The following is a 22,350-nucleotide window of genomic DNA, read 5'->3' on the forward strand; positions in this document are numbered from 1 at the left end:
CGAGAGCGACAGAACGGACTCGTGCTCGTGGGCAGAAATGGGGGTCAGTCCTGCGACGTCCGATAACTCCTGGGTAACCGAAGGCTCTGCAATCACTTCAAGGAGAAAACAGCATCGATCCAGCAACTACGAGTCTAGTCCCAGCTGGCAACGACTTCATGGCACGCTTTACACCAGGAGCATCTGCTCTCAGCAGCCTGCACTGTGAGGTGGAGGCTGGGCCGTCCTCGCCCCTCCACACCTGCCCCTGCTCCTTCTTCCTCCGTATGCTGTCGGGCTACTGACCCCACCACTATCCAAGCAGGGGAGGGAAAGCAGGGGGGGACAGGCGAACTGTGCCGCGCATGGCACTGTCCCGAGACCATCGCATCTCTCTGGGCCTGACACAATTTCCTGCGGACGCGTCTCACTTAGGACCCATCTGACTCCACTTACTTTTCAAACTGAAGCCAGCCATTTCTCCTCCCGTCAGGGACGCCCCCACCCACCTCCAGCGGCTGTCAGCAGTCCGTTCGGAACAGACGTTCTCTGCTGAGACTTCATCATTCCCCTGGTCAGAATTTAAAAGGGCTCCAGGCTGCCCCCACCACTGGGCCACAGCTGGTCGGCGAGAGGCACTCACATCACACACTCTCCTCTCCCGTTCCCAGCAACAAGCATGTTCTCCGTCTCTCTCCGTCCACCCCACGGCTGCAGGCCAATGGCTCTCCCTTGACGCACAGGCACGGTCTCGGGCCTTCCTGCCCAATGACACATCAGAAAGGACCATAAAAGCTGCACTCACTGGCCTGGAAGAGAGGGGTACACTCTCTCTCCAAAGATCCCCCTTTAAAAGCCCCGTGTTATTTCAACAATCCTCCTGTTAGTGTGCAGAGTGGACCCCAATCCTGGACCCTGCCGTGGGCACCAGCCTCACAGCTCACCACCGTCACGGCGTCCTGGTGCCTCACCAAAGCTCCAGAGCACAATCCCACAGCACCTGCATATCTGGCTTCCAGACCTCACCAGGCCTTGCTTTCACGCGGTTCCCCGCTCCTCATCCTCCTCCGTCGTCTTCAAAGCACTGGCCATTGTCAGGCCTTTACTGAAGGCCTCCTGCTCGCCACAGTGCGAGGAACATCTCGGGGAGTGCCCAGAGAGTGGGTCCCAGGCAAACCCCTGTCTGAGGAATCTGTGGCTCTCTGGACCACAGCCTCCTGCCCTAGGGTCAGGCTCCCGTGCAGCCCCTCCCCCACAGGGCACAGACCCACCAGTCTGAGTCACCTGGGCCGAAGGCCAAGTCCCGCGGGCACCGAACGCTGCAGAACCCTGCTCTAGGTTTCTGTTGTTCAGGTGGGGCTGGCGGGGATGTGGCCAGCTCAGAGCTATTTTAGGGTCTGTCTTTGGGAAATTACTCCTTGATTGGCTGCAGGAAAAGAACAGCAAAACCCCTCATACTGCCTTTGTGCCTGTTCCTCTTTTCCTCAGTCGAACAGAGCCTGTTGTGAGATGGCGACTCGCACTCCGAGAGGGGATCTGGCTCAAGGGACGTTGGGCCAGCTTCTCTTAACTCCTCGTCTTCCCTGTGCCAGCCCAGTGAGCGTTTGCCACACGTCTGCTAGATACCCAGTCCTGAGACCTACCCGCTCTCTGTGAACCCACGGAGGAGGCGCAGGGCAAAGGGTCCCATCTGTCCCTTTCCTCCCATCCATCATGCCACCAGACTACACCGCGTCATTTCCTCCCAGGCTCGAGGCTGGGGAGCACAGGGTTCAGGGGCTTGTCGCCCAAACCCCACACCAGCGTACAAGTGGCAAGTTTGGAGTGAAGTGTGTGGTAACACCAGACCCTCCGCCCACAGTACCCACGCAGGGCACACCCACGCCATCCAGAACACAGCCATCAACCAGCTGTGCCTTGCCGGCCAAACCTTGCAAGAGTCCCAGCTTGTGTGTACCTTCTCTCTCTACCTCCCAGAGCCCCTAGGGGCCTAATTTAATCGTGCTCATGCCCTGGGGGCTCGTGGGGCTTCAGTGGGTAGAAGGTAGCAAGGGGTTCATCACACAAAAAAGCAAACAGCATTGTGCTCCAGCGTTCATGGCAGAGTCTGCCAGGAAGAGCTTCACGTGGAGAGAGGCAGGAGCGAGACAGGTCACCAGGCGAGGGCCTTAGACCAGCTTCGTCAGGGGCCCCAGCCCAGACTGCCCCATATACACCACTGTGACAGGCAGGCACTCTCATGGGCAAGACGTTCAAGAGGAAACAGTGCCAGAGAGATGCAGCAGAAGACACGAATGTGCAAGACACACACTCTGACCCCAGGTCCCCAGTATCATCGGAGAGGTCTCCCTGCATGTCGGCTCCGTGCAGCGTGTGGCCCTGCCCTGTCTTCCCCAGGCAGCCTCAGGAGAGGGAGAGGCCAGCAGGCTTCATTGCCTCTCACTCCATCCTGAAAACCCCGCCAGGGATGGCATAGCTAGGAGCTCCCAGCAAGCTGCCACCAGTCCTAGGGGCTGGAGCATATTCAACAAGCTCTCCACATGCCTCAGTTTCCTCCTTGGACAATGGGTTTCTCAAGATGATTCTGTGACTTAACAGGGAGGAGACACTTCATGCGGGGCCTGACAGCGAGCCTGCAGGGGACCTGAGGGACCACGCCGTGGCCACTCAATGATCAGCAGCAGCAACATCTCTAGAAGTGTCCGCCCGGCCCTCAGCATCACTCATACAAGAAGCTGCCCGGAGACTCTAGGACCAAGGCCAAGAGTGTGAGTGGACAGTGGGAAGTTGCTGGAGCCCTCTGAAGGAAGGGGCCTAGATTTCATACTACAGCAGACAAAGGAGCTTGGGGTTGGGCAGAGGCTCCTAGGTCAGATACATCACCCCAAATGAGGCTGCAGGAGCTCCAGGGCCCATCCACGGCCCCAGGGCCAAGGCACAACTCACAACTCACATTGTAGAGGATGTCGGTCCAGCCCTCCATGGTGATGCACTGGAAAACCGTCAAGATGGCGAACAGGATATTGTCGAAGTTGGTGATGCCGAAGTTGGGGCCTGGCCAGTACTCCCGACATTCTGTGTCCCCCTCACATAGCCGGGCTGGGGCCTCCTTGCCGCAGGGGAAGTCGCCCACTGGATCTGGATCTGCGAAGAGAAGAGTGAGGCACAGACCCTGAGCCCCGAAACCGCACGTGCTCCCACCCCTGCTGGGGTTCCTGGGTTGCGGAGACCTCATCACGGGGAGGGAGGGGGGCAGGAATCGAGCACCAGTGGGAATCCTCCCTTGACGTCCCACCATCCCTCCGAGCACCGGCTCTCTCCCCAGGCCCACACCTGCCCTCCCCGAGCTCAGGCCAACCCTCCCAGGAACTACTCGTCAACCTCTCCTTCTCAGCTAGAACCTGCCCCTCACGGATGAGGCAGGCTCAGGACTTAGGCACCTGAAAATCAAAAAAGTCAAAGTCCTAACATCCAATTCTTCCTACCACTGCCACCCTGATTTCTCCTCTCCCTCACAGCCAAGCCGCCCCAAGACTCCTGACCGGCAGATCCGCCTATCACTCCGGAGCCACCACAAGCTGCAGTCTGCCACTGCAGTCCCTGCTCACCAGGCAGGTCGGCTCAGAGTCCAGCCAACAGGAACCCAGAGGGTGGCTGGGGGTCACAGCACCCAGGCCTCACAGCCCCGGCCCCTGCAGAGTCTACATGTTTCCACCAGCTGTGATAAGAAGTTTTTTAAAATCATGAATGATTTAAATTTTGGTAAGAGCTTTCTCTGCATCAAGTGACGTGACCTGACAAGTCCACCCAGAACCCCACACATTCTGATCACCTCCACCAAAACAGCCCGTCCGCAGCCATCTCTCTGGATCGTGATATTGGCCTCCCCGAGCCTGTTTCTGACTTTGCCTTCCTGGAGCAGCCTCGCTCAGAGCCCTCCCCTGCCTTCCCGACCTCTCTCAGAATAAGACTCCGAGTTCCCACCACAGCCTCGAAACCTGCATGACTCCCCTCTGCTCCCACGGTCCCTCACCCTGGCCTCTGCACGCACCAGGCCCTGGAACCGGAGCCCTCTGGCTCAGCAGCCGCCCAGCAGTCCCTCTCACTGCTCTGACGGCTGCTCGGGGGCCATCTCAGGAGACAGGCTTCCCGGGCTGGTTTCCGTGAAGCAGGCTCCCCAATTACTGTATTGTCAATTCTCCTTTCGTTTTCCCCAGAAGTTACTATCATCTGTGATCACTGCGTTTCTGTGTCTGCTCAGGTGTCTGTGCCTTCCTGGAGGTGGTGTGTGTCCCCTACTGGCACAGGAGCTCCCCGGTCCGCTGGACTCCCAAGTAGGGCCTCCAGGATGAATGAGTCCGAGGGGCGCAGCCAGGCCTCACCTGTGCTGTTGGGGAAGCAGGCCTTGTGGAATTTGCCCATGTAGAACTCGAGGCCGATGATGGCGAACATGAGGATGGCAAAGAAGAGAAGCAGCCCAATCTGCAGGAGCGGGACCATGGCCTTCATGATGGACTTGAGCACCACCTGCAAGCCTGGACCAGAGCAGCCACGGAGGGCAGGTCAGAGCAGAGGGGGCAGTGCTGGGGCTGGTCGGGGGGCGGGCGGGCAGACCAGCCAGAGCCTGGGCTGGGCAGCACTGGGGGCCGGGGCACAGTGCTGCGCTGGGCACTGTCCAAGTAGGGGATGAGCAGGGAGTACAGGGAACCATGAGTTTGGGGGAACAGCCTGCACTTACAGGGGAGTCCTCGGGTGGGGACCAAACAGGACAGTCCCCGGGGTGGGAGACCAAGCATAAGCCTTGGAAGGAAGTGGACAGAACAATGTCCCAAAGCAGGGGAGAAGCAGGGTGCAGGGTGCAGGGTGTCAGAGTACAAAGTCCGGGGGAGAGAAGTGGACTATGAGGGCTCCGTGGGGAATGAGCAGAGAGTCCTGAGGAGAAAGGGAGGGGGTTGCTGGGAGGGAGAAGCAAAAGATTCGGGAGGCCGAGAGCAAGAGATCTTGCGTACAGGAGTTCCCAACAGACACAGTTCCTTGGGGACAGTGAAGCAGGGGACCCACCCCCAGGAGTGTCTGACCACTAACCCCCAGCACGGGTGTGTCCAGGTCAAAGGAACCAGCACACAGGGAGGCTCAACCCCACAACCCCCTTTCCACCTGGCCCCAGCTCTTAGATACAGGCCTGAGCCTTCACTTGGCAGGGTCCTGGGGCAGAATGAGGGCTTTCCTGTAGTGGCCTCAGGGGGACACAGCTCTCAGTCCCTGCCCACCCGGGGTTCTGAGAAAAACCCAACCCCACGGTAACCCTGGCCCTCCTGCCTGGCTCCTTGAGCAGCAGAATCCAAGAGCATGTCTTAACCTGGCCTTGGGTGACCATGGCCCTGCCGAGCCTAAGGCAAAACAGGGGGTCTCTTGCAGCCTCTGGCTGTCTTCTCAGGCACCAGCCCACCCGCTTGCTCAATCTCTCATCTGTACCTTAACCCCAGAAAACAAAGCAGAGCTAGAAATAGAGCAGAGAATGTGAAGAGAATAAAGCTTCCAGCTGGGGAAGCCAAGTCAAGGCAAAAGAACTGGGCCACTCTCTGGGCTTTCCCAGAGAATTTCAAGGCTTCTTCACACCTGGTTCCCGGGGGGTCAGGAGCCCTGAGCTTAGAGCCAAAGGGGTCCCTGGTTAGGCCTTAAGTGTGTTCCTTGGCTGTGGTGAGGCTTGGGGAGGAGGTCAGGAGCCCAGGCAGGCTTGGGTCTAATGGCTCTTCCCAGACTCACTCGGAATCCCAGACACCAGCTTCAGGGGCCTGAGCACACGCACAGCCCGCAGGGTCCGCAGGTCAAAGTCAGTGCCAGCCGTGGCCAGGATCCTGGCAGGAAAGAGAAGGAGGGAACTAGAGGCTTCCGTACTCAGGTAAGAGAACCCGTTCCCCACCCTCCACATCCTTTCTCCCAAGAACAGGGACACCATGTCACTTCTGTCCCCTACTGTCCAAACACAGGGCAGGCACAGGGTATGGGACCTGCCAAGCAGGAAGGGTCAGGGACTGAATTCAGGCGTCCCCACAGTAATGTCAGCAACAGCTGCTTCCAGCGCGACCATCCCTCTGGCCCGAAGGAATCACCCTGAGAGGACCCTTGGTCTCTGACGACTGGCCTGGCTTTGAATCTGCCCTCCAGCTAAACCCAAGCCAGAACCAGGCCCCCACACCAACCCTAGACCCATGGCAAACGGCCTCGAGAGACGCGGGGATGAGTGAAACGGGTAACGCGGAGGCTGAGCAGACACACACTCTCTTCCCCTTCTCTCAGGGGAACAGCGGTGTGAGGCAGGGGAGGTGGAACAGAGGCTTCGGGGACTCAGGAAAGCTGTCATAATCAGTCCGTTGGCAGAAAAACATATTCTGATGCCTTCTATTTCAGAAAACAAAAGATCTGAGAACCACCTCGCAGCACGGCACGTTTCTCTGCTCCCTTCATACTAAAGTTCAGTCAGGGGCTCAGTACTGGGTCTGACCTTACCTTCCCATCCCCGTTAGGCTCACCCACACTGCTCCCCTGAAATGCTGTTTGAGCCCGTACCTTGCCAACTCTGGTGGTCAAGTCTCCTGCTCTAAACGGTTCCTTCTCCAGCCTTTGGCCAACTCTCTCATTTCCCTTGAACTCCCCAGGAGCCCCTCCAGGTCTCGACGGCCACCTTTGCCTTGTGCACCAGACTTGGGAGGTGGAAGCCCCGGGGCTCTCTCCCAGCAGCATCTACCCCTTGGCTCTGAATGCCACAGCGTGCTTTCCACTCCTAATCGCACAGCTTTAACCCAAATCTAGAACTGAGGACTCATACATCCAACTGCCCTTTTAACCTTTCCACTTGGCTATCAGAAAGTGTATCAAGCATTACATAATTAAAGAACCATTTTTTAAACGTTAATGTTTGAAAGTGTTGAAACATGAACTTCTTTAGAAAGTTCAGAGCCGCTACACTGTGGTGACTAAGCGTTGATTCCTGCGGCAGCCTTGCTTCTTCCCCAGCTCCCACTCCTCGTCGATGTTATTTCAGCCAAAACCAGGGCTCCCCTGAGTCCTCTCCCCCCTCGCTCTACACACCATGCACCAACAGTCCTGGCGGTTCTGCTGAATGTGTCCCGGATTCTTGGTGAAGAAGGCTCTGTGCTCCCTGCTCGAGATACATGGCAGCGAGAATAGAATTTGAGACAGAGCTGAAACTCTCAGTGGAAAAAAGAAATATCTGTTCAGACCAGAAGTCCAGAGCACATGAAGAAACTCAATGCTACGAGAGACTTCCAATTATCAAAACTGACTACTGGAAGATTAACTTTGTTCTGACAAAATTGACACATATGAAACAAACACAGCCAGAAACAGGTCTGCATCTGAAAGACTAGCCAGTTTGGGCAACAAAGAGCAGTAACAGTGATAATAAATCACACTCTGGGCTGGAGACATGGTTTGAGAGCATGAGTGATTTGGAAAATAGTACACAGACTAGTACTGAAGAACTCGCCCGCAGATATCAAGACGTCAAAGAAGGAATAAGAGAGAGAAATTAAGCAAAACAGAGGTCAGATCATAAGCTCAGCACACATCCGGTGTGAACTGTGGAAGAGAACAGGGCAGAGGGCAAAGAAGCAACATTGGAGGAGGTAGCAGGTGAGAAATTAACAGAACTAAAAATGACCTTTTAAATCAAAAGTGCACTACAAGTACCCATTGAGTAAAGAAAATACATCTGACTAGAAACAGGGAGGAATGGCAGAACATCAAGGATAAAAAGACAGCCTTAGAAGTTGCCAGAAAGAAAAAGAAAAAACAAAATATCTTCTAATAGTGAAAAAGGATAATTGAAAAGAAAAAGAACTTCACTTTGGCAAAAATACGTGCCAGACGGCAATCGAGTTATACCTTCCATGAGCAGCAGAAAGTAATGGTGACCTTAGAACTTTATATCCAGCCAAACTGTCAATGAAGAGTGAGGGCAAAATAAACGTATTTTCAGTGGCGCCTGGGGGGCTCAGTTGTTGAGCCTCTGCCTTTGGCTGGAGCCATGATCTCAGGGTTCTGGGATCGAGCCCCGCATCAGGCTCCCTGCTCAGCGGGGAGTCTGCTCCTCCTGCTGTGTTCCCTCTCTCACTGTCTCTCTCTCTCTCGTCAAATAAATAAAGTCTTTAAAAAAAAATTTTTTTTAGATATAAAAGAAGTCATCACCCCAGATTTCAACACAGTCAAAAAGTCAAGCAAAGCTCCTCTCACAGGAGGAGGGCTGAATACCAAAACTCAGTAAGGCTACCTAAGATTAAAACAAAATTAGCAGCTTTGGGACTCCTAGGTGGCTCAGTCAATTAAGCATCTGACTCGGTTTCTTCTCAGGTCATGATCTCAGGGTCATGACACAGAGCCCCAAGTTGGGCTCTGTGGTGGGCATGGAGGATGCTAAGAGTTTCTTTCCCCCTCTGCCCCTCCTTCCACTCACACATGTGCGCGCGCTCTCTCTCTCTCTCTCTCTCTCTCAAATGAATAAGTCTTTAAAAAAAATCAGCAGCCTTGATATACCACGGAGTTCTAGTCTTCTACATCTTTCCTATCTCACCTATCAAACTCTGCCCCTAACAAATAAAGAACAGGGGCACCTGGGTGGCTCAGTGAGTTAAAGCCTTTGCCTTCGGCTCGGGTCATGATCCCAGGGTCCTAGAATCCAGCCCCAGTCAGGCTCTTTGCTCAGCAGGGAGTCTGCTCTCCCGCCCCTGCCTACTTGCGCCAATCTCTGTCTGTCAAATAAATAAATAAAATCTTTAAAACAACAACAACAACAAAAAATAACGAACAAGCCTTTTTTGAGTACATGGGAATATCTTTCAAAACTGCCCATGTCCAAGATGCCTCGGTGGTGCAGTCAGTGCAGAGGCATCTGACGCTCAGGTCTGATCTCAGGGTCGTGAGATGGAGCCCCGTGATGGGTTCCAAGTTCAAAAGGAATCTGCTCGAGTTTCTCTCTCCCTCTCTCCTGCCCCTCCCTGCCTTGAATAAATAAATAAACCTTTTTAAAAAGAGAGAAAATTACCCATAACCTACATTACAAAAAAGCCTCAGCAAATTTCAAAGAATTAGTAACACATTATCACACTTCCGCTATTCAATAAATGTATTTAAATGAGAATACAAACATAAAAACACACTGCAAAAGAAAACTCATATGTATAGAAACCCTCAAAATGCACAACTAAATAACTCATTAACTAAAAAGTAAAAAGACAAATTACCAAATAATTAGAACCCATCAACAATGAAAATACCACATATTACAATGTATGGGGTTCTGTGAAAGGGATGTTTAAGGGGAAATTCATAAAGTTAAATGATTGGTTTTTCTTTTTTTTTGAAGACTGAAAATAAATAAACCAAGCACAGATCTGTCTCAAGAATCTTAAAAAAGAACAGAAGAGGGGGGCGCCTGGGTGGCTCAGTTATTAAGCATCTGCCTTTCAGTTCAGGTCATTATGCCAGGGTCCTAGGATCAAGCCCTGCATCAGGCTCCCTGCTCAGCGGGGAGCCTGCTTCTCCCTCTCCCACTCCCCCTGCTTGTATTCCTGCTCTCGCTGTGTCTCTGTCAAATAAATAAATAAAATATTTAAAAGAAAAAGAAAGAAGACTAAATTTACAGAAAAGAGAAAAATGGAAATAATAAAGGTAAGCATAGACACGTTTCAAACAGAAAATAGAGAAATAACAGCTGAATCTGAAAGTTGAAAAAAATGAACAAGCTTCTGGCAAGAATCATTCAGGAAAAGAGAATGTGCACATATCTGAACACACCTGTACACAGATACACACATGTATAGAAACACACGACACCTGCATACCCATACATGTGTACCGTGATATATTCACATAGAGGGGACATAACTGCAGACAGGAGAGATTTTAGAATCGCAAAAGAATATTACTAACAATTTTATATCAATGTTAAAATTTTGATGAAAGGAATATATCCCCCCAGAATGCAATTTTTCAAACGTAACCAAAGAAGTAGAAAACCTGAACAAACCGCAAATGACTGTATTGGTTTCCTATTGCTGTGTAAAGACTTGCAACAAAGTTAGTAACTTGAAATACCACCTGTTAGCTCACAGCCCTGTAGGTCAAAGTCAGGGCACACCGCAGCTAGGTTCTCCGCTTAGGGTCTCAGAAGGCTGAGATCCCGGTGTCAGCCAGTTTGTACCCTCATCCAGAGACCAATCTAGGGCAAGTCATGCTTCCTAGCCCCTTCGTGCTGTTTGCAGGAGTACGGAGTCCCATTGTCTCACTGTCAGCCCTCAGCTCCTGGCAGCCACGCTCAGGTCCTCGCCCCCGGCCCTCAAGAGTCCCTCTCACACCTCTAAACACTCTAATTTTTTATGAAGGGCTCAGTCCCTTTAAAAGGGTCACCTAATTAGGTTGGTCCTTTTCGGTTAACTCAGTCAACTGTTTGGGAAACTGACGATGGACGTGAGATCATACCCATGACCCTTCCCACACTACGGGGAGATGAGCACAGGCAGGGACGGGATCCTTGGGGGCTGTCTCAGAATTCTGCCTACCAAAACCATTCATAAAACTGAATTTGGATTCAGGTTTCCTCTGGCAAACATCAGATCCAGACTATTGTACAAACGAGTTCCATGAACATCCAAAAAACAGATAATTTCTATGTTATATACACTGTTTCGGAGAATAAAAATACAAGAAAAGCTCCCCAACTCATTTTATGACGCTCGTATAATCTGGATATCAAAACTGGAAAAGGACAAGAAAATGTTGTACATATCTCAATTATGAACACAAATCTTAAGTTACAAAGCAGAATAACACTCAAAAGTACGTATTTCAGGAGTATATAATGGCCAGCTGAGTTGGCACAGGAGCGTAAGAATCGTTCAATAGTAGAATAACAATTAAAAATCAAAATAGAAACCATATTATCCCGTCAAAAATTTCAGAGAGGGGCGCCTGGGTGGCTCGGTGGGTTAAGCCTCTGCCTTCGGCTCAGGTCATGATCCCAGGGTCCCGGGATCGAGTCCCGCATCGGGCTCCCGGGAAGCCTGGGTCTCCCTCTCCCACCCACCGCCCCTCCCCCCCCGCCCCCTGCGCCCCCCACCCCCCCACCCCCGGTCGGCTTGTGTTTCTTCTCCTGCTGTGTCTCTGTGACATAAAGAAAATCTTTAGGGGGAAAAAACTGCATTCTATACACTTGCAGTGAATAAACAAAAAGGGAAAAATTTTTAATTCATTTACAATAGTATCAAGGAGTGAGACACTTAGGAATACAACCGACCAAGGTGAAGGAAGTCCGAGAGCGCCCAGCAAACGTAAAGACACCCGTGTCTCGGGGCCGGAGCCCAGTGCCCGCAGCGCAAAGCGAACTGGAGGCCGCGCAATCCTACCTGTCAGAGCCCCGACGACGCTGTTCGCGGAAATAGAAACATTCCTCCTAAAATTCACATGCAGTCTCAACCCCCAATAAGCGAGACAGTCTTGAAAAAGAACAAAACTCAAAGACTCCCGAGTTACTGCGGCCCTACAGGGACCAAACGGCGCGACCCCGGCGTGAGGACGGACCGACGCACAGAAGGGCGGGACTCGGCAGCCCTCAGCTCGGTCTCCCGAGCGCGACGCGTCCCACGCGGAGAAGACGGTCTTCGGACAGACGGCGCGGGAGACGGGAAGAGCCGCACCAAAGAGCCGTTCGCACGGACGCGACTCGGAGCCGGCGTCGCTCAGCCCCGCGGAAGACCCTGAACTAGGACGCGGGGGGCGGGGGGGCGGGGGGGCAGGAGACAACCGTCGCGGCACCGGATGTGGCGATGACGTCGCGGCTGCGACACCGGGAGCAACACGCCGCCCTGTGCCAAAATGCAAAACTTGGCGCGTCCCAGGGCCGTCTGGAGAGGGTGAAAGAGCCCTCAGAGCGGGAGAAAACGCTTCATCTGGGAAGCCTGGTGTGCAGAGCGCACAACTCAACAACAAAACTGAATCCAAAATGGGCGAATGACTTGAATGACTATTTCTTAAGGAAAAAAAGGCACGCGAACGGCGAAAACATACATGAAGAGATGCTCAGGGGGCGCGCGGGCCGGCGCGGCGCTGAGGCGGCACCTCACGGCCACCGGCGCTGAGGCGGCACCTCACGGCCACCGGGACGGCCGCCGAGGAGGGCGCGTGGCGGGCGCTGGGAGCGCGGAGCAGCCGCGAGCCGGGCACGGCGGGGCGCGAAACGGACACGCCGACCGACGCGGGGAAGCAACGGCGCGCGCGAGCGCCCCGCGACCGCATCCCGCGTGAGGTCAGGCGGCTCCGGCCATGGCGCGGGCATCAGGCGAGCCCGCCCGTCGCGAAGGGGCGGAAGCACGAGTTGTGACGTGATGACGCGCCCGAGGGCACGAGCGCACACGCCGTGACGGACACGCGCGGTGCAAGTCGGGACATGCGCACGCGCGCCGGCCCCACGACCGCAGGTCACGAGGGGCTCGACCGAGGGAGCGTCGGCAGCAGGACTCAGCGCTCACTGCGCGCCTCTTTCTCCAGAGAAGCACCGGCCGCTCCGCAGGGGAAGGCCGCGGGGGGCGGGGGGGGGGGGGGCGCGCCCGGGGCCTCCGTCGTTATTTCTGTATGTATTTGAGGGAGGGAGTGAGAGACAGCACAAGAGGGGAGCAGGCCAGAGGGAGAAGCAGCCGCCCCAGGAAGCTGGGAGCCTCACGTGGGACTCGACCCTCGGACTCCAGGACCACGACCTGAGCTGAAGGCAGTCGCTTAACCGAGTGCCCCAGCGCCCTCCGAAGCCATTCTTAAGAGTGCCGACAAGCCAGCATGTGTCGGGGATTCCCTTTCAAATCAGACCATGAAGTAAGAACCCGCGCCATTGTTCTCGCTTCGTCTTGTTCGAGAGTCCAGCAAACACAAGAGACATGAGAAAAAAGTAAGGAAATGAGAAGATGAAACTCCCAGGAGCCGGGTCGCAGCCGCCCCCGACGCGGGCCATCCCAGAACCGCAGCAGCCACCTCGCCTGGGCTGAGATGAGGAGCCTGGCCTGGGGGCGGGGGCTGTGAGAAGCCCCATGGGCAGCCCGGAGGTCACTGGGTTTGGAGGCCCGCCGGCCAGCCGCGTCAGCTTGAACAGCACGCTGCAGGCTGCGGGACCCCCAACTTCAGCTTCTGCAGAGGACAGAACAGCCTGGGGCCGTCAAGGGAGAGGACAGCAGAGTGAGACCAGAAGCATCGACAGAGAAGCGCAGGGAACAGCCGCCTGCAGGTGTGCCGCACGGAGGCCGAGAAGCAGCCACGGCCGGCTGGAGGCCCCGCCGGAAAGGCAAAAGCGGCCGACGGCACCGGGCCGAGCAGCCTGCCGAGAACACAGGCCTTCGAGCTAAAGGAACCCAGACGCCCCTGCTTGGAGGTACTGGGACACCCAACACTTCAGTCACTGGCATCAGTGAAGACAAGCCACCTAGAAGCAACTGGAAAGTGTGAGTGACCTCCACCAAGACGACCACCGCATCTTATTTACAAAAAGGGGGAGCACTGAATAAAGGTGAGATTTACTGTAACCCTGGACAGACAGATGAAGCACACGAGTTTAGAATTTGACTCTCTCTCCAGAAATCAACTTAGAGATTCTCAACAATTGAAGCTGTTCCGAAAGGAATTTTTTAAACTACAACAAATCAACCTCGGAATTTATCTGGAAAACTAAAAAGGCAAAAAAATTGAAGAAAGGCTCAGAAAAACTTCAGAAAAGAAAAGCCAAGAGTAAAGGACTCGTTTAATGAGATACGAGAGGCTTCCTTGAGCTCAGCAACCGGACCACACGCCGATGCACAGAGCAAGGGCCAAGAGGGTTCAAATCAGAACACGGACATAGAGACTGCTCTGCGCAGAGGCACGAGGGGTCTGGCAAGAGAGGCGCAACCAAACAACAGGAAACTGAGCCACGGTCAAGCCTGATGGACAGAGGAAACACACCACCATCCACCTTTGAGGCCTTGTGCCTCAGAAGGAGTCCAAGGTGGGGTGAAGATGCGCACGTGTTTTGGGGTCTTATCTGTAAAAGCAAAATGGGAAATAAAGGACATGTCCGACAAGAGAGTGTGGCCGAGGCCCGTCTACACGAGGCCCCCATGAGGGCGGCGGACTGTGGTGGGAGCAGGGTGCCCTCCGCATCCCCGACACACAGTCCCAATTGTGTATTTTTAGGACCTACGCACAGAAAAAGCTTGGAAAAAAATATTGCAAAATATTCGCAGCAGTAACATCTCAGGACAGCCTGTGAGCCACTGTTTTTACTCTCTCCTATATCCACATTTTCAAGGGAGAAAGTCAATGTCTTTTTACTTATATAGAAAAATGTCCTTCACTGAAATTAAGAAATACAGAATAATAATAACGTTGACAGACGTTACACGAACAGTAACAGAAATGTAGTTAGAGCATGCATCCCTGAATTCTGCAAGAATTTCTTGGTGCCTTCCCTTCCCAAAGTCTTGGGCTCTAGAAAAATCCTGGAAAGCGAGGTGGTGACGTGAGCCAGAGAGGGAGGTGGGGGTGGGGTGTCGGCTCTCCTCCCCTCCAGGACCAGCCAGTGCCTCCTTCCAGCTCCACACCTAGCCGGGCGCCTGGCAGGAGTGCACGCTCGAATGTGCTCCTGGAGCAGCACTGAAATTTCCAAAACGAAATGGCCAAGGATCCAAGAGTCACAGACACAATTTAGTAATGTGCGAACATACCCAAAATCACCAGTGTTGGAAACTGAAAGGTAAGGCGGCCGTGAGACAGTTTTACACCCAATAAATTAACACGAGCTTTAGAAACGTCACATCCCGTGGTGGCGGCAGGCAGGGGGGTGGGTGACTCTCAGGATTGGAACAGAACCAGCAGGAATTGTAAACGACGCTTCCCATTTGGTTGGAAAACAACTTGGCAAAATGAAATGCACATCGTGTTTAAACACTTTTCACCAGGCCACTCTGTGAGCGTGTCCCGTTGGAATACTGCACCAAGGCATCGCGGCATCTGCTGGGGAACCCAGACGGGACATGTCCACACTCGGCAACACAGAAACACGACACAACACCAATACCACAGTGAACAGGACACGGGGAGGCCATGCAAAGGGTAACAACTTCAGGGAACGTGACTGACGCATGTGACAGGAAAGTCACCAGACACAAAGGGCCACATCATGTCTGACCACATCTGTCCAGAGCAGACAAATCCAGGGACAGAAAGGGGACCAGAGGGGGCCAGGGGCTGAAGGGGAGAGGGAAGGCAGACAGGCAGGTCTCTTTGGGAAGCTGATGGAAATGTTCTCAGATTAAGTTGTGGTCACGGATGTAGCACCCTACGGACACGCGAAAAGCCACTGAATTATATGCTGTAAAAAATGAACGTCGTGGTATGTGAATTTTACCTCAGCATGCTGCTCTAGGAAAAGAAAGAGATATGTGAACTATGATTCAAGTGTCGCTGACACATGAGGATTTGAGCCCCAGAGCACATAGAAGCCCCCGATGGCGACTGTCGCCCAACTCCCAGGCCCAGGTCCCCTTCTGCACGGCAAGTAGAAGGGGGTAAATGCACCGGGTTGTATCCACAGCCCCCTGCGGAGACCCGCTCTTGCCCTGGCACCCGGGAGGAGGGGGTATTCCCCGAGGCATTGTGGCCTCAGGGGGCAGGACTCCCACAGCTGCAGCCTTGGCCTCGGTCCCTGAGCCCCATGCAGGAACTCACTACGTCCCCCGCGACCCCGGGGTCCCAGCTGAGGTCTCTCTGCTTCCCCACAGCAGTCTGTGCATAGTCTCTGGGCTCACACCCCAGCCGGAGCCAGCGTCTGAGGCCTGACCCAACCCAGCCACACCTCACAAGGCCACCCATTTCCGAAAATGCCGAGAACTGCCAGAGGCGACCAGGAAGCCACAACAGCTATGTGTCTGAGAGGATGTAGCATGACAGAGAAGCCACCAATGTCCCCAGACATAATCCCAATCTAAACCCTAACCCACATCTTGGGGCTTACACCTTGCCTGCCCCTCCCGCGCTCGCACCCTACGTCCTCCTGCCCCTGCCGCCTGTGCCAGCCCCTCAGAACGTCCATGCTGAGCCTGGGGGGAACCACAGACCTGGTGTGGCCCCACAGCCCCCAACCTTATCAGCCCGTGTTCTGTTCTGTTTGGGGACACCAACAGAGCCAGGATCACAAGGCTGGTGATGACAGTCTGGGGGATTCTGCCCTGCTGGGAGCATGCAAAGCTCCCTGAATTCTCACAATGGTCCCTTAGGAGGGGGACAACTGTCATGCTGTTTGATGATGGTAGATGGTGTCCTCTGTCCAGCCCCAGGCCAAGCGGGCAGCTCTGAGACTTCTGTCCCATCAAGCCCAGCAAAGGGAGCAAATATAGGGTGACCACTAGTGTCCGGTGGCCCCGGCCAGCCTCAGTCCATGCTGCTGACCCAGCACAGTAGCCACAGACACCCCCTGGACTTCTGGAAACCTCAGGGCAGACGACCCGCAGCTGGAAGGGTCTGGAGTGCAGGGGCCTGCCCGCCCCCTCGGATGCTGCGATGCAGCAGTGGTGCTGAGCTGAGCGAAGGTCCCGTCCCAGCCAGGGCCTGAGCCAGGCAGCATTTCAGGGGCACCACTCAGCCCCTCCGGGAAGGTCGGGCCCTGCCGAGGCCGGGGGTGCTGCGGCCGCCCCCTCCACCCCGACACGGGTGCCCCAGATTCAGCAGGGCCCACCTGGAGGAGCCCAAGCGCCCAGCCACCAGAGCCAGGGTTCCAGCCCGAGCCCGCCTCCTCCGGGTTGCCAGACTTCGGGAAGACCCTGCGTGTCTGCGACAAGACAAGAACAGCGTGAGGGTCCCTGGTGAGGCTGCCATGACAGAGCGCTTGCAGGATGTGCCCAACGGTATCAGCACCACCAGCAGCGGAAGGGCCGGCTCCAGCCTCCCAAGAACCACCGAGGACCTCTCTGAGGCCCAGCGAGGCAAGTGGCTCCAGGCGGGACCGGAAGCTCTCCACTGGGAGAAGCGTCCACACCGACATACCCCTGCCTCAGCTCACACTGGGGAACTTGGGGGGTCTCCAGGCCAGGACCCGCCAGGTAGCTGCCAAGCCAGCCAGGCCCACAGTCCTGACTCCGGCCCAGGGACACCAGAGCTGAGCTGGCGGACGCATGACAGAGATGGCACCGTCTCCAGGAACTGCTTCGTCACGGACTTTCCAGGTGCTGGCTCTTGCCCAGGAGGCTGCTGGCAGTTGCCATGGAGACAGCCTGTGGGTCTTGGCCAAAGAGGCCTCAGTAGCCCCTCAGCCTCCCAGCCCACTCCCAGCCCAGGGCCTCCCAGGCCTACCTCCCCTGCACCAGAGGCCCTGAGACGGCCCCAGACCCAGGCAGCCACGGGCTGGGATAAAGAAGGGCTGGGCCTGGCACGTGTGAGCCTCCACCCTGGAGAACACAGCTGGCAGCAGACGGCACTCACATGTTATTCAAACAGAAACCTGTGGGCTGTCTACTGGGTGCCAGGGCCATGCAGAGGTCAGCAGCATGACCCCCATCTTAGAGGAAGAAACTGCAGTTCAGAGACACATGCAAGTGTCCAGGCTCACAGCCACAAAGATGTGGGGCTGGGACACTAGCCAGGACCTTGTGCCTCACAGTGACACACGCCGACACGTGCTGGGGTCAGCCCTCCATGCAAGAAGGGTCAGAGTCTCTGCCTAAAGCACAGAAGAGTCCAGACACATGTGGCCATTATTCCGTCACTTCTCCTCAATGGGCTACGGGACAAGCAGGGACCCTGCAGAGCAGACGGCAAGGGCTACCAGCCCCAACCTCCCGAGGGTACAGCAAGCGACCCTCGCAGGGATGTGCTATATGGCCCCTCAGCTGACCTCCCTGACCCTTGCCACCCCGACCTGCCCGGGCAGAAGGTGGCCTCTCAGGTGGGCATCTTGTTCTTGAGCTGTGCAGCTCAGAAGAGACCTACTGCTTCGGTGAGGTGCAGCAAAGCCCAGTCAGTGACATCACCATGACCTAGGACAGTCACAGCAGCCAGAGACACCCTGGGAAGGGAGGCCTTCAAGTGACCAGTATCAGTGACTGTTAAGGGTCAGAGACCCAGCTCAAACAGGGTTAGATGAAATCCCGTCTCAGAAACTAGGGAAGAAATGTCCAGGTTTCAATCAAAACTCATCCAACAGGGGCACCTGGGTGGCTAAGTGGGTTGAGCCTCTGCCTTCGGCTCAGGTCATGATCCCAGGGTCCTGGGATCGAGCCCCGCATCGAGATCTCTGCTCAGCGGGGAGCCTGCTTTCTCCTCTCTCTCTCTGCCTGCCTCTCTGCCTACTGTGATCTCTGTCAAATACATAAATAAAATCTTTTAAAAAAAATAATTATTTAAAAAAAACTCATCCAACAAAAAACCGGGAAGATCTCAAACTGAATGAAAAGAAACAATCCGTGGATGCCAACGTGGAGATCGAACAGATCCTGGAAAGACCAGACAGAGACACTGGAGCCGTTAAGATAAACATGCCTCCACAAACACAGCAGACATGCTTCAAACAAACAAACAAAAAGACACAAAGTATCAACAAAATCAAACATACGAAAAAGAATCCTATAAAAATTTTATACGAGGGGTGCCTGGGTGGCTCAGTGGGTTGGGTTGCTGCCTTCGGCTCGGGTCATGATCTCAGGGTCCTGGGATCGAGTCCCACATCAGGCTCTCTGCTCGGCAGGGAGCCTGCTTCCCTCTCTCTCTCTGCCTGCCTCTCCAACTACTTGCGGTTTCTCTCTGTCAAATAAATAAATAAAATCTTTAAAAAAAAAAATTTTATACGAGGGGCACCTGGGTGGTGCAGTCTATTAACCATGAGACTCTTGATTTCAGCTCAAGTCATGATCTCACAGTAAGGAAATGGAGCCCCACGTCAGGCTCCAAGCTCAGCAGTGAGTCTACCTGAGACTCTCCCTCTCCCTCTGCCTCTGCCCCTCCCCTCCCATGTGCAGTCTCTCTCAAAAATAATAAATCTTTTTTAAAAATTACAACTGAAAAATACAATAACCAAAATGAAAAGCTAAGAGGATGAGCTCGATACCAGAACAGACCAAGCAGGAGAAAAGGAGGAAGAGGGAGAGAAGATGGAGGAAGAGGAAGATGAGGAGGAAGAAGCTGTGAAGGGAGAGGAGGAGGAGGGAGAGAAGAGGGAACCGCAAAGACCTACGGGACATATTAATATATCACATTCCTGGAAGGAACGGGAAGGAAGGTAGGGCTAGACAGGCATGTAATTATAACAACATAAGACGGAAAACTTTCGAATTCGGCAAGAGGCTTAAACCTACAGATTCAAGAAGTTGCATGAATTCCAAATAAGATAAACTGAAAGATAGCGACAAGATACATCACAAACTTCTGAAAACCAAATTAGGACACCAGAAATTTGAAAATGGGATGAACTCAGTGGTAGGTAACGGGACTCTTTTGTGAGGCTGTTGTGACTGTTCTCGTATCAGCCAGAGGCCTTATTCTTGGAATATTAGAGATGGAGCTTTGTAACACCTACATCTTCTAATTATTTTTTATTGTATTTTTATTTTTTTGCCTACATCTTTCAAATGCTTAGCGAAATATATAATACAGAAAGAATAAAAGTTGCAACATCAACTTTTACTGAATTTTGGGAGCATGTGCATACATGTGCATACATTCAGTTCTCTGAAAACTTTCATAATAAAATGATGTATGTGCACTTTATTTATACATTTAACATAAATAAATAATATCCACATACATACGTGTATAGATCTACTCCTGAAAATAGCCAGAGAAACAGACTGCCTTATCTGTCAGGGGAAACAATTCAAAGCACAAGGTTTCTCCTCAGGAACCCGGACAGAAGGAAGCACACAGTATTTTCCGGTGCTGAAGATAAAGAAGTGTCGACCCAGACAGCAAAACCCAACAAAAATATCTTTCAGGAATAAAGAAATCAGGACACTGTCGGATGAAGAAATATTAACAGAATCTGTCACTAGCATGCCTAGCCTGAAAGAAAGACGAAAAAAAGTGCTCTAATCACAAAGAACGTGATGGAAACAAGGGATCACTGCCCATCAAGAAGGAGGGCTGATGCGAAGAATTAAAACGGGGTAAAAACCACACAATTTCGTTCTTTCTCTGAGTTTTCTCAGTTACGTTTGACGGTTGAAGCAGAAGTCACGGCATATCCTGATGCATTTCTAACACAAGCAGGGGATGGGACGCCTGGCTGAGCATCTGAGTTTCAGCTTTGGCTCAGGACCTAATCTCGGGGTCACGGGATCGATCCCCACACTGGGCTCTGCATCAGGCATGGATTCCACTTGAGAGCCCCCCTCGCTCTGCCCCTGCCCCACCCCACTCTCTCTCGCTCACTCTCTCTATATGTATATATAAAGTAAATAAAAATCTTCAAACACAAGCGGAGGAGATATTTAAGAGAATTACAAGAAGGGGAAAATTCCTATGTTCGGCTTGAACTAGTAAAATGACATCAACAGACTGGTAAGTTACATGACAATGCAACACTTAGAAAAACCACTAAAAACCCATCGAAAAGATGCACTCAAAATATGCAGATTAGTTACACTGGGGTTCCAAAATCTGTGTCAGTAACCCGGGAGAAGGCCAGAAAAAAATGAGACATAAAAAAGAGAAGTCAGGGGCGCCTGGGTGGCTCAGTGGGTTAAGCCTCTACCTTCGGCTCAGGTCATGATCCCAGGGTCCTGGGATCGAGCCCCGCATCGGGCTCTCTGCGCACAGGGAGCCTGCTTCCCCCTCTCTCTCTGCCTGCCTCTCTGCATACTTGTGATTTCTGCCTGTCAAATAAATAAAAAATAAAATCTTTAAAAAAAAAAAAAAAAAAAAGAGAAGTCAAAGAGAAACAAAAAATACAACAAGGAACTTAATCCTAACACACTGACAATTGTTCTGCACAGAATTGTCATAAACCAAATGAACAATCAGACATGACCCAACTGTGTTGTCTGTAGGAAAGTCACTTCATCTAGAATGGGACGGACGAGCTAAAAGCAGAAAGACAGAAAAAGAGACACTGTGTGGACAGTAATCAAAGAAGAGCAGGCAGGACCGCAGGAAACCGGACAGAGAAGACGTCCCACTGCGGGCGACCCAGCCGGAGCGCAGCCCATGGCGACCCTGCAGGGAACGAGGGGACCGAGGCCCATCGGGGACGCCAGGGGACGGGGGGAGCACCTCGTGTGCTCGGGACCCCACCCCGTGCAGGGCCCGGGAGCGTGGCTCTGCGAAGCCACAGCGGGACATGCGGTCCAGAGGGCCCAGGTCGTGCGGAGACAGAACCCGGCCCGGCCCCGGCACACGCAGACCCGCACACCACAGTCAACACCGCACAGAATGTCCTCGGAGCCCGGGCCAGCGAGGCGGAAACCCCCGCAACAGGTCTGCACGCCGCCGAAGCAGGGCAGGGGCAGACTGACCCCATGACGGCGCACGGTTAGAGCGTCAGGGTCTCACGTTCTCACCACAAGAACTGAGGAAAAGGAAAGGAAAGGAAGCCCACAGCAAGCAGACAATAGTGAGAGAAATAGAGGAGGCTGAAAAGAGAGAGAAAGGACAAAAACCACAATGAAACTAAGAGCTGTTTCTCCGAAAAGATCATAAAATGGACGACATCTAGCGAACTCGACTAGGACAGACAGAGGAGACACGAGGAGGCCTGAGGGAGGCTGTCCCAGGGGACGCAGCGGCTCCACACACGGAGTCGGACGGTGTAGACCACATGGACCACCGACCCGAAAGGCACAAAGTGCCACAGGGCGTCCCATGTGAGCCACATGCTTCCGAGACCCGTGAAGGGAGCTGAATCCATGATCCAACAACTCCCACAAGCCCCAAAAAAGGAATCTCCAGGCCCAGTTGGACTCACTGCAGAATTCTACCAAGTATTTAAGGAATTCACAGCGTTCCTACACAACGGTTTCCAGAAAATTGGGTGGCGAGGGGAGCTGCTCTGCTCACGTTAGGGGGCAGGATGGTCCAGATCCGCAGACGGCGCGGACCGGAGCGAGCTGGAGCCACGCCCGGAGCAGCTCCCGCCCGATAACCCTCACGAGCACAGCGGCGCGGGGGGTCCGCGGGACGTGGGAACGAAGCCGAAACCACGACCGTGTTCATTCCGTGGAGGACAGCGGCTCAAAACTCAAAACTCGTCACTGCGATCCACCACGTCACAAAGCCAGGGAAGCCGCGTTCACGCTGACGCGGAAAGAACATTTAACGAAAGGGACCCTGACTCACGACACAATTTCTCAGAAG

The 22,350-nt window shown here is 53.7% G+C and overlaps 1 protein-coding gene across 1 annotated transcript in view; it reads right to left on the reverse strand.

Annotated features, from left to right (window-relative positions):
• CACNA1B (calcium voltage-gated channel subunit alpha1 B) overlaps window positions 1-22,350 on the reverse strand; it is a gene marked incomplete at its 3' end in the record, with an annotated part of 179,569 nt that overhangs the window by 140,647 nt on the left and 16,572 nt on the right. The window contains exons 4-6 of the mRNA XM_059412121.1: window positions 5,746-5,837; window positions 4,362-4,514; window positions 2,933-3,123 (exon numbers count right to left, since the gene is read on the reverse strand). Coding sequence (XP_059268104.1) covers window positions 2,933-3,123; window positions 4,362-4,514; window positions 5,746-5,837 — 436 coding nt within the window. The remainder of the gene's footprint in view (window positions 1-2,932; window positions 3,124-4,361; window positions 4,515-5,745; window positions 5,838-22,350) is intronic.

Source organism: Mustela nigripes, chromosome 9 (genome assembly GCF_022355385.1).
Source record: "Mustela nigripes isolate SB6536 chromosome 9, MUSNIG.SB6536, whole genome shotgun sequence".
NCBI classification, from domain to species: Eukaryota; Metazoa; Chordata; class Mammalia; order Carnivora; family Mustelidae; genus Mustela; species Mustela nigripes.